Source organism: Phalacrocorax aristotelis, chromosome 1 (assembly GCF_949628215.1).
Source record: "Phalacrocorax aristotelis chromosome 1, bGulAri2.1, whole genome shotgun sequence".
Classification (NCBI taxonomy): Eukaryota; Metazoa; Chordata; class Aves; order Suliformes; family Phalacrocoracidae; genus Phalacrocorax; species Phalacrocorax aristotelis.
Genome location: NC_134276.1, coordinates 148,244,831 through 148,257,553, shown reverse-complemented (window position 1 = coordinate 148,257,553; position 12,723 = coordinate 148,244,831). Strand labels below are relative to the sequence as shown.

Genomic DNA, 12,723 nt, shown 5'->3' with positions numbered 1-12,723 from the left:
GCCTCAGTCATATGTGTGCAATTGTTGGTTTAGAGTGGGGTTTTTATTTTGCTTGGGATTTTTTTGTTCTTTCGGAAGGGCCAGGAGGGAAGAGGAGAAAGAATGAGGCAAATGGATGGGAATGTAGAATGATGGCGAGAGGGAGTGTCAATAAAGCAGTATACATTACATATTTGTAAAAATTTCCTTGAGCAGCATTTTAACACAAATAAGTAAAAATGAATTTCTAAGACAGGTCATAAATTTGTTATGCCAGTTGCCATGGGGTAAGCTACCTCAAAACTCCTGCTTAGCCAGGATCATCCAGACGGAAATTAATCTGAAGGAATCATGTCAGATTAAGTAGCTTCTTGACACATTTACATTTATATAACATACCATGTAGCCTGACTGAGAGGCTGTGAAAGGACTGTTTCTTTCCACAAATGGAAACCCACCCATTTCCAGTGTAGGTACACTACCCACGCAATCCCACCAAAAGAGTAAGGGAAATATGCAACAAAAGAGCAAATAAAGATTTTTCCACCTCTCCCAAAAAGTGAGTGAACATTTAAGAAATTAGAAAATTTTTTCAAAAGAATGCTGAGCCTCAGTCTGATAATTGTAACACACCAGTGTGAGGAACACAGGACTGTAGCACTACAAACAAGTTCCTTCAGAGTCCTGAGTCCTATTTGATGAGATGAGAGGATGTAACAAAGTATATTCTCAGGTAATTAAAACTACTCTGCAAGGTTGATCTGCTGGTAAAGCAACAGTTAAACAAACATGCCTAGAAGCATAGTGGTAAACATGTCACAGTATTTTTCAAGATTTTTTTGTTTAAAAGCTGTGTACCCACCTGCATAATACACGTTCTGTATAGAATTTGGAAAGCAAACAATGGGAAGAGCCTGGCAAGCGACTTTGTGCTTTCCACCTGAGTCTCACTGTACCGACCACCATAGTTTTCCTTGGCGTGATCTAGCCAGTTTGTCACACCTCCACTAAAGTAGCGATATCGGATGTAGCACATTTTCAGTGCACTAGCAATTACCCCAAAAGTCGTCAACAGGGAACTGTCTGCAAACAATCAGACACATTGGTGTATTTTTACTTGCTGCCAAAATAAACAAGGCAAGACAAATCACTTTGGGAGTTAGTTTTTAATTCAAGACAGTAATGAAATATTGCATACCTGCTGAAGTCCAGCAAGGGGAGGGTAGTAGTGAAGTGAGAAGGAAAAGGAGCTGAAAAGAGGGCTGGTGCAATAAAAGAATTTTCACTGATGCATTTCAAAGCCAGAAATATTATCTCAGGACTTCCAGGTAACATCCTGTGGGAGAGGTTTCCAGTCTAGTATTTGGCATATTAAAACCTGCCCACCGGTTACTGGGTTCAGGAATTGCTAATTTGGTTCTCAGACTCAGAGGCAATGGAACTAAAACGAGGATAAAACTGTTAGCTTCCAGCTTGGGAATGCAAGATACTTTATAAGAAAACAGGTAAACCCCACAGAACTCCGTAGTGGTGAATTCTTCAGATTACAAATCTGACCAGCTAGTAAAAGACATGTTTAAAAGCATAAATATTTATATCCGTATACACTGTGTAGACCAACAACATATACTCTATACTTGTATTTCCAATGATTTCTTAAAAAATAAAATCTATCTAAATTGACGTTAAATTGCAACTTTCAGAAGGCAATTTTCCTTCTCCTTTATACTTCAGTCCTTGGCTGTAATGTTCTGCTACTTTGACCTTGATCTTATCATGAATATCTATGCTACTTAATTACAAAAAGTCTACAATTACACCCTAGATGGGAGATAGACATTTTTTCCTCATCTCTGGTCACCTGCCAGTCCTCAAAATTATAGCAGTGGGAAGAAATGCAAATTAAGTCCATGCTTGACAGCTAAACATAATTGAATGCATGATCCATATTTGAAGAGTTACCTTAAAATTAAAAAAGGCAGCATATATACAAATCATTTGAGGTCACCTATGGATTCGAATTACACTTCTGAAGAACTTCCAATTTCATAATTTCAGTGGAAGGTACAAAGTATATTATAAACTATATATAAAAAAACTTTGCAGATATTAGAGATTGGCATTCTGTAAAGACTTGGAAAATATATGATAAATCAAACAACGCTCACAGAGAACAACATTTGAAACAACAAAAAAATCTGCTAGTTTTGTTGATGGCCAAGATAGAGATAGTCTTCAAATGTATGTTATTCCACTTAGTAGAATTAAACTAGTTAGACAGTAAACAACATATTTAGTCCATATGAAATAGTCCATCTTGGGGATGGATACTAATAAATCTTTTTACCTTGACAGGTTATAAACCTGTAGTGAGCCCTGGCAAGCCAGCTGGCCACCATTCTCTCCATAAGCAGCGAGCCAATTTGATGCTAGCCTTTGGACACCTCAGTCACGTATTATTGTGACATTTTTGGGGCATGGGGGGCGGGGGGTGGGATGGACACACATTTCTTTGGCTGTATTTGTTTTGAATAAACCTCTCTAGTGAGGTCCTCACTATGATATTCCCAGGTACTTGATTTATGCATTCGTTCCCTCACTGCTAGTATATTTTTGTTTAGTTCATATTTATAACAAAAAGACTGAAATGACAACTTGCTTTCAGTTTCTGGGTTCTATTGGAAAAAGAATAGCAAGGTTTGGGCATTTACAGCCACATTCAAGTCACCTAGGCTCCACTGACATTTCTGTGCTTGGTCAATGCAGAGGGGCAGTTGCCATCAAAGCATTTTAAAGAGCTCAGGTACTAACTCGTGAGGCCACAGAAGCATAAGAACTACTTTTTTGAAATATCTCCACAGTTTTTCTTGATGTTGTATAAGCATGTTGAAATAACAATAAACATCAGACACTCTGCAAGATAAACCTATTCTATAACAACTTTGCTACTAGCGCATATTCCTGTTTAGCTGACTAACCATGCTGCTTGGCTGCTGAGGTGAGAGTTCAGGCGAAGCAATGGTACAGACTTAAGGGAGAAAGCACAAGCACACTTTGTGCCTTAGCCTAGGCATAAACCCTGCTTTAATGGACTAAACCACATTGGGCATAGGTTGAACCAATTGGCAAAATGAAGTCCACCAGCAGCATGCATATGATACCTCTTCCTGCACAGGCAAATGCTTTGACACATGTCTTGACATGACAGGAAACATACGCAAGTTTACCAGAGACTTTTTTCCACTTTTTCAGCCTATCCAGAATCTCCAAGTCTATCTTTACAGAGGATGGATGTTGCCTCTTACACGCAGACCTTGTAGAACCAAAACCCAAGTATCTCTCAATCAAGCAGGGCAGTGCTGTGGAAGAACTTGTCTAGATATGTAAGTTGATCCCTTCCGTGAAAATAATCTCTGAACATGTTTCCCAAGATATAGTTGCCTCTTACCTGTTTTGGGTTTGTATATCATTTCACCACGCACCATGTGTATTGTGATCATAGCCATAAGCACGGACACAAATGGGATAAGGAAACCAAGGTTCCTGGCCACAGACTGCTGGATATAAGAAATGCTGACAAAGACAACTGCTGAATTTAAGTTAATCAGCCAATAAAACCTAGTACACACAGACAAGAGAGAGAATAGTGGAGAGGCTGAATAACATAAGGCCTTTAGATTAAAACACTACATTGAAAGGCATGGTAAGTATAGTAAACATGGACAGCATCAGTACCATGCATACACTGACACAGCAATTAACATCAAATTTCACTTGGACTTCTCAGCTCCAAGAGGTGTATGATTAGAGTAACTGTACTGAGGCAGTAGAGCAGAATAAATTATCAATCTAGTACTAGAAATATTCTTGTGGATCAAACTAATTAAATACATCAACATTTACACATTTAATATCTGACAACATAAGTTTTGTTTATATAATATAATCAAATCACCTACTTTAAGCGTAAGAGAGAAATGTCTTAATGCCACCGTCCCTTGTTTAAGAAATATTAGAACTTGATTTATCAGAAGGGATGGCTTTTCCATTAGTTGCGAGGCTCAGCTTGAATTCTTATTGGGTCTTGGAAATATCCTGATAAGGAGGTTCCCCAACATAATTTGCTCTGAGACTACTTTTGGCATTAGAGGTGCTTCCCAAGGAAGTGCTGAGCCCCTTCTACGCACGGAAGATATTCAAATGAAAATCACATACTATCAGATGCAGATAGCACACCACTAGTTGTATGTCCAAAGTGCCAAACCAATTACTGTTTCCTTTAATTAATTTACATTTTCAGGAAATGATACTCGTCAGAATCACGGACTTCTCCCCTCCACTGAAAGCAGTCTCTAGGCACTTTGGAATTATGTTATTCTGTGATGAAGGTATAGTTGGAGGAATCTTGTACACACCCAGTTAAATGAAAGCATTAAAAAAAAAAAAATACAGTTACCAACTGGGTCAGCTAGAATTTGTGCAGAAGCTTTGAAACAATTTCTGACTGACAATTTTTAAGTTAATAGTTCCAGTAGCTGTTTTCCAAACTTTCTAAGGAAGCGTGCCTGAGCTACCTGAAGTCCTGACACTCTTCACGACTACTACAACTGTTCCACTGGAAGTAGGAACCTCCAACGAAAACCCTCGAGTGCAGGAGAGTGCTTTTGTTTTGCACCACCGTATAGCAAAGTACTGTAAGACTGAAATGTAACGCTCCTGTCCTCTTGCAGAAATGAGAAGGAAAAAAAAAAAAAAATCAATGTATTTTAGGATCCCTATGGACTAAACAAGAAATATAAACTAACCTCCATGCACACATCAGAATTTTGGGATTTGCTCATATCATACTGACAGCAGCAGATCAGAACCTACACAAACAGAAACACATCTCGCTGGCTATTCATATACCACAGCTACCTAATTCTGCAATATTTGGACTTGCATTACATAAAATGTCTCAAAGACCCCAGTAAGGCACAGCTGAATTAGTTAAGTATGTCATAGTGACTATCACGTCCAATTTTGCAGGGAGCAGCTCATTCCTGGAGCTTCAGCACTCCGAGGTCTCCTCACAATCAGAGACAAATCACAACTAGGGAGGTTCATTTCAAGAATGTAGTCCAGGTACAAACCTAAATGTTATTGTGATACACCCATAAAGACCTAATCATCTTATTACAACATTTTACAGAAATGTATTCATTGTGTCAACTTTAAAGAAGTAACATCCAGGTGACTTCTTATTTAAGCAAACTGTTTATACAGTATTCAGAAAGTTTTTACTTAATGTAACAATTGAGATGAACCTACTGAAACAATCTGAGATCAAGTAAAATATGAAAATATTCTAAAATTTATTTTGTCACTTTTTTTGATTTTGTAGAGTCACTAGGTTTCCTGTCACTTGAAGTATTATTTGCTTTTATTTTTTTAAGCATGCTTAGCTCTCACAATTTAAGTTTTGATTTATCTAAACTCAGACCCAGATATTCCATGTGTGGACCAGTATCCAAGCTATATATTTTTCTGTACTACAGCTCTGTAGGAAGTGGTAAATTTTTTTCGGGAGCACTACTGAGTTCTCTGCAAAGACAAGGTGGTAGTGGTGGTGGAACCCCAAAGGGTGGGGAAGGGGAAGGGGAAGGCTACTGGTTCCATGTTCTCTGCGTCTTTTTTTTTTTTTTACAGCAGATCAGTTAGACAAGACACAACACTGCTAACTCTCATCCCTAGTCTGGATTGTACCCTTTGCTCTCATTCTCTGCCCCCATAGACAGAATTTACTTCTCCTGCTGCAAAAATAGTACCAGTCCATAACCTTCACCTTAGGAAAGCTGAAGTCCTTAGGGAAACTTAGTCCAGCAGAATCCAATTCCCTTCTTCGCTTAACATTGGTATATTCTGTTTATTTAAAAGGTCAGACTCGTAGTCCATACTAGGGGCTAGAACCAGGCTCTAGATGTGCAAAGCAATCTTCTTCAAGGATTGAACTAGACAACAGGTAATTACAGGGTCTTTTAACCCAATCTTTAATCCAATAATTCTGATTGTTTAAATAGAACTTGGCTAAGAACACACTCTCATTCACCAAGAGTATACAACCATCTCATTTTATATTATTTTAAAATCCAATCCTGTGACAAGCACCTACCAAGAGAAAATTATTATATTCTGAGAGGTTTTAATGAGATTAAGACCACTAAGAATTTTTGAAATCCTAAGATTGCAATCAAATAGCCCCTCCTTCAATGCTACTGCAAAAAGTAAATTTTTTTTTTAATCGCACATGTGCCTTTCTTGATATTTCCAAAGTCCCAAGAACTGACCCATTTGGATTCCCCCCAAGGAACGTTTTATTCGTATTATGTCTCCTTTGTAATCAACACTGAGAAATGTCACTTTGATTAAACAAAATTCTGAATAGCTAAGACCACAGTACAATAAATTCTCCAGAGCTATCTTTCAGAACAACTGATTGCTCTCTAGTCTTAATCCCCCAGAGTCTTATTTAATCAAAATCATGTTGCTAATTAAGGATTAAAACTCAGAATAGAGTAAAAAAGAAGGATTTTTTTTTTTCTTCTCTCCTATGGGCAGGTCAAGGAGCAGAATCTGCTCTAAGGAACCAGTCTCATCCACCTTTGCTAAAGCTGCCTTATTCATTGAAGTTTGGATTTAATTCAAAACTCTTTGATATTAACATAATTGGAGGAAAAAAGAATAGCCAGGAAAGCCATTCCCAAAGGAAGAGAGCGCTGATTCACTAAGATCTTAAGTGATTCTTCAACACTGCATTGTCAATATGCAAATGTGCTCAGTTTTGATTCTAATAACTGTGCATGTACAGGGAAAGAAGAGAAAAGGGGGCAGTTTAGGACTTACTTCACCCCACCTCAGAGCAGGAATCTGGAGGTTCCCACTGTGACTTCTTTGATCCTTACTCCACAGTTTAACCAAAAGGTACAGGTGAATGTATATAACACCCTGTATGCTGCTACAGAAGTGGTAAACATAATAAAAAATTACCTCTCTGACACACTGAGAGGGACAAATAGTTAATATGAAAAAGTTTTGAATTTTAAGAACCATTTTAGGAGCAATTTCTCCTCAAAGTTTTCTTAAAAACTTTAAAATATTCAAACTGGTACAGAAATGTCAAGCAGTTTATCTGGTGCCAACAAATTAGCAGATTCTATTGCTACCCGTCCTTGCTAAATATTTACTCTGATGTAAATTCTAATATATAATTGGATTTTGCTACTGTTATTTAGGGAGTAACAGCAAAATATCCTAAAGGTGTAACCATGTTAAAGGTGAAAACCCAAATGATATTAGAACAACATATTCCAACTAGGGTATCAAGTCTGTGAGCATTTGGGTAAATCAGTTCATCCTAATTCTGACTGAAGATTTCTGTAAGAGTCCAAAATAGATGATCACCAACTGGTCCCAGCAAAAAGAAAAATTTAGTAAAAGTTTTTACAGAAATTCTTGGAAACTCTTCCAAAACCTAAATATTTTGCAGTTAAAAACAAAACATGAAACCCACCATCCATAGAATCTGCTTTGTAAGTCAGCAGTGAATTTCAAGGCAATGCTCTATCACCCCCCAACAGATGTGTAGCAGACATTAAGTTACCAACCAGTTGAAAAAAGAAAGAAGTTCCTTTGGTCCACAGTCCTCAAGGTTGTACGCACTTAATGGACAAACTATAGCTCTTATGCCTCCTATTCCCAGACTAGCTGTGAGTAGTGCAAAGTAGAATATTATTTTCTGCTCCCTTTTGGTTAGCGTATGAAGAATATGTCGTCTGTCAATGTAAATATCTTCAAAGGGGAATGCCACAACAGGTAACAGGGCTGTGCCTGGAATTGGAAAGAAAATTGTCTTTTGAAATGGATTAGAGTCAGAGTGATGAATAAGACTTAAATATTTTTTAAGCAGTTATGTTGAACAGATGAAAAATCAAAGATAACACAATAGAGGAGTGCAAAGACAGGGATTCTTAATTCTGTAGAGAGGCAGAACTTTCTGGATGTCACTATATATATCTATAGGTGAGGCAAGACCACTAAGGGCCTCCAAGAAAGCAATCTTTCTCTAAAATGCTTGTAAGTGTTCAGGTTCTTCAATCAGCTGAAGAGCTCAGTCTGGAAACAGCTTCTCTCACTGGCCCTCCCCATTGCCTGGGCATAGAGGGCAGTAGCTCTCCACTTCCCAGAGGGCACCAGTTAAAACATGTAACTGCACCTGATGAACCACTGACCAACAACAGCAACAACAAACCAACCCCCACATGATGGAGTATAGCCTTTTTCGTAACTTCTTTAAACCCCAAAATTGTAATGAGAATCATAATTTAACAAATAAATTCTCAAAACCTTTCTGGAAAATATTCTCTTTTCTTCTGCTGCAGCTTCATGGAAAAGACATAATTTTCAGAAACTTTACCTATAGAAGCACTGCCAGGAATTGAGTTTACCACCACCAGTCTGCAAAGCAAGTCTTTCAGATTTAATCAGCTACAGGTTCTCCAAGTTGTAATTGTAGACTAAACTCAAAATATATCAATGTATCAACACCACCAATGTTAGCCATGAGTAAGACTACAACTGTGCATCAAATCCTAACGTCAGGAATATTTAATGATCTATCTCAAAAAAAAAAAAAGTTCTGGTTAAAACAATACCCAAATACATGAAATTCTGTTTGCGTCACCAGTCTTCTACTTTAAGATAGTCATTGAAAGGACAAATGGCAGGAGATTCCAAACCAGAAGCCCATGGTAGAAACAGTGGAACATAACAGCAATCATTCTTCCAGGCTGCTTGCAAAATGGTTTTGCAATCAGCTCAAGAACACTTCAGGAGTGATTCGGATTTTTTTCTTACTTTTTTTTGCATGTCTAAATAATGCAGCTGGCTATTGCGGAAATCAGACTTGCTTATGCTCAACAACTGGGCCAAGTAAGAAGTATTTCTGTCAGCTTGGTTTATGTTGACAGAATAACCACCAGTTGCGAGATGCATTAATTGCTACAGAACAGTCATACTTAGCTTGAACAGTGTTTTTATGTAAAAGATCTCCAGAATAACATGTGGGGAAGATTCAGAATGTACTAACAGAAAGCAGGCTCTCAATACAGGTATTAGGATAGAGCCTCTCTCTTAAGGCAAAGTTTGTTTATACTGGTATGTGCGTAAATACATCTTTCCCTCTTGTCCCAGTACAACAGTCATATACCTTAATATACAACAAAATCTTAGTACCAAGAGCTGGGAAACAGTTTCCAAGCTCTCTCAAACTATCTCTCCAACTAAAGCCTCACGTTTGCCCCAAACACCTGATAACCTTAGACACTTGTTAAAGGGACCAATTTTAAGACTTGAGCATCTGCATTCTGAAAAGCTAAGCCACTTTAGTGGAGTCAAGTTTGTGCATCAACCACCCACAAGGTGCACATGCAAATGTTCCTTAGCCTTGTTCGAAGACACACAAGTACATTGGCAAAGATACTGCAGTGCATTTTGTAGAGGAGAAACTAAGCAATTAGCTGTTAAAGAAGGTGGCCACAAGGCTGGATAAAATTTTTAGATTTCAAACACAATGCTCAATAATAAATTTCTGCAACAGAATTACTAAACATTTGTCACCAGGGTATCACCTACCTAGGAAATGCAGAAACATGCAGATGCACACAAGCTTGATCCTCCCCACAAGGCTTTCAGCAAGCCAGCCAGCCAGTACTGGCGTCAACATGGAGGTACCTACAAAGCACATATTGACAATAGCTGCCTGGTAGTTGCGATAGCCAAGTTTGACAGTGCAGAAGAGGATCATGTTGCAGACAATGCCAAAGAATGTGAATCGCTCACACAGCTCCACCAGCAGCACACAGATAGCCTCTTGGAGCTTCTTCTCAGATTGAGAGAGGTTTCCAGCACAGTTACTTCTCCCAGGTGACAGTCTTCGCTCCTGGCCAGCCGTGTGGTTCAAAGGTTTCTTCTCTTCCATCTCTGTTCTGTTTGCACCAGGCATGCTTGTCTTTTTTGAGTACGACTGAGTAGAGCAGCTTGTGTTACAGGTATACTTCTGTTCCCCTCCACTGTAATTAGCAAACTGGTAAGACTCTTGCTTTGAATTCCACACTTCACTACTACAATTTTTTAGGGCACCTGTCACTTTTGTGACATTATATATAGGATCAAAGAGTATTAAAAAAAAAAAAAAATCAAAGAGCTATATCAATTTAGCAGTGCTCAGGAACTCAATCTGTTTATTTCATTAGTCTATTTGGGGGTGAAAACAATTTTTCCCCAGAATTATATTACCTATTAAATTACGTGACTCCAATACAGTATGCACAACTCTATCTGTGTATTAAAGATAAAAGTTTAAATACACAGGAAAGCAGAATTCAAATAATAGATCAAGAAAATAATTTGGTCAAAATAATCTGATACTTTAATTAGGCAGCAAGTGAAAAACTGCAAGTAGAGATAAAGTTGGGGTTTTTTAAGGTTAACAATATCATTATTACATTTCTTGTTATTTTTGGTTGAAATTCAGGTAATGTTAATTATAAAAATAAGTAATGCTACTATATTTAAGTTAGAAAAGCAAATTTTAAAAGAAAGTAAGTTGAATGTATTAGCAAAGGAAAAAAAGCAATCCAAAAGCAACTTAAACCAGAACTGTTTCTCTAGCCAAATACTGCGGCACAGATACAATGCATGATCTATGCCCCTGCCCGTTATGATATGCTCTCTCATATCAACCAAAAGCAATCCCCAGCTTGAAAAGAAATTAGGAAGAGCCAAATGTAGAGTGCTTTATAATGGTCCTGCTACCTTAGCTACAGAGAAGTTTGCAGATTTCCCAGATCAGTCTCTCCATTTTGTGGAGCTCATTAAGATCACTAACACCTACCTGTTCAAAATACTCCCAACTAAGAATGAGAAGCATTCTGCATTTATTTTGCACAAACGCAAACGGATACACATGTTACAAAGCAGTGGTAAATCAGGCTTGCTTCTCTAAATAGAGCTCTTAATGCCTCTGATGGCATTTTTTGAGACCTTGCTCTGCTGTTTGTTTCCATCTGTCCATATAACTACTCAAATTTTACCTCTTCAGATCTATTTAGCATATGAGAACTCCTATATCCCAAAACAGGTGCACAATAGTATATAGCCAGTATGGATAAAGATAGATTCCAAGATTACCTCAAAAAAATCCCCCAAAACTCAATGTTGCTGTCAAGTTTTGGTTTACTTCTCTGGCTTGTTTCTAAAGCAACCGTGATTCACACACAGAGCCTAGAAGCTTTGAAGCTTAAATTTAAATAGCAATAGATTGCTCCCTAAAATAATTCTGAAATATTCTTTTTTAACATGGTACGAGTCTAAAGCAGGAATGGAAACACCAAAGAACTTATAGTTTTCAGAGACGTCCAGTTAGGGATGAAAACAGCTGTGATTTGTAGCATGCCAAGAACAACTCGTTTTCTGATCTATGATACCTAAAATGGTCTTCATTTAGATGAATTAACCAGAGAAATCCAAACTAGAAATCACTTGCAACAGCTTAGCTTTTCCATCAAAGCCCAATTAAGCCAATCCCAAATCAACACAGGAGAGATGATTTTTTTTTGACTAAAAGGTACATATATCTTCTGTTGCATGAAGCTAGTCTTATCTAACTGTTCACATAGAAAATGATCTTTTCCTTTTTTTTTTAAAGAAATATGACCTTATGTTGCAATCAGATAGAAAACATCAGGATAAATATACTCCTGCTCCTATAAAGATTTCTATGTAAAATAGTCTCTTTTCGTACAAATTAGTTCTCTTAAAAGAGTGCAAAGTTTACCTGTTCTCATGGGCACTAGCAATTCAAAGTGAATCATAGCATGGGAACTATGCAGCAGGGTTACGAGGTGGGATGGCTGTATCTTAGTTCCCATGTGATTTCACTTACCCTGATTTTGGGTTACAAGCTAGGGAAAGGAACTAATTTGCTGAGCCTTATAAATGCCATAGAAAGCAGGAGGGGGATGATTTTCATTGTTACTTTTGATTGTCTTTGCATGTGACTAATATGGGTGTGTTGGTTCTGATAGTCACAGATCACAATCAGTACATGAGTTAACATGCTCAATGCTAGGACAATATACAACTTCATATAACAATATGATCTTTCTTGATTTATTTTTTTAATCACTTCTACAGCAATTATAGGTGGTTTTAGGTGAATTCTGGCTGAATCACCTGGCATTCACTTGGCTTATTCTTAACATACAAAGTAGTAGGACTGCATAATGCCTGATGAAAAACTCTATTATTTGTATTAACATATGTAGAGTATATATGTACTGAAGCAGCTAGAAACTGGCTGCACCAAATAACTGCTATTTCAAAATCCACCCCTTTTTCTGGCAGTACCTCTGCCTGCCAGTAAGGATTTTGTCTATTTTTTTTAAACAAATCTTCTTTAAAGGATAGCTCTCAAAATGGGACAGTCAGATCTTGGAGACAGGTTTATAAAAATACTTACTCTAATGTGATAGTGTCAGCTCACCAGAGGTCTAGCCATTAATAAAAGAGTTGCTATTTGATAGCCTATCAACCAAGGCAGAGGTTACTTCTACCCATACTGGAATGTATAAATTAGCATTAGGCAATGAATTGAGTTGGACAGGTTGGAACTGAATTTTTCTCCTAATTTTCTCTGACAAGTGACAG

The 12,723-nt window shown here is 37.6% G+C and overlaps 1 protein-coding gene across 1 annotated transcript in view; it reads right to left on the bottom strand.

Annotated features, from left to right (window-relative positions):
- Nucleotides 1–12,723, bottom strand: part of SLC15A5 (solute carrier family 15 member 5) — a 63,746-nt gene that overhangs the window by 23,762 nt on the left and 27,261 nt on the right. Inside the window, exons 5-8 of the mRNA XM_075114967.1 lie at nt 9,649–10,085; nt 7,623–7,845; nt 3,428–3,597; nt 842–1,062 (exon numbers count right to left, since the gene is read on the bottom strand). Coding sequence (XP_074971068.1) covers nt 842–1,062; nt 3,428–3,597; nt 7,623–7,845; nt 9,649–10,018 — 984 coding nt within the window. The 5' untranslated portion in view covers nt 10,019–10,085. The remainder of the gene's footprint in view (nt 1–841; nt 1,063–3,427; nt 3,598–7,622; nt 7,846–9,648; nt 10,086–12,723) is intronic.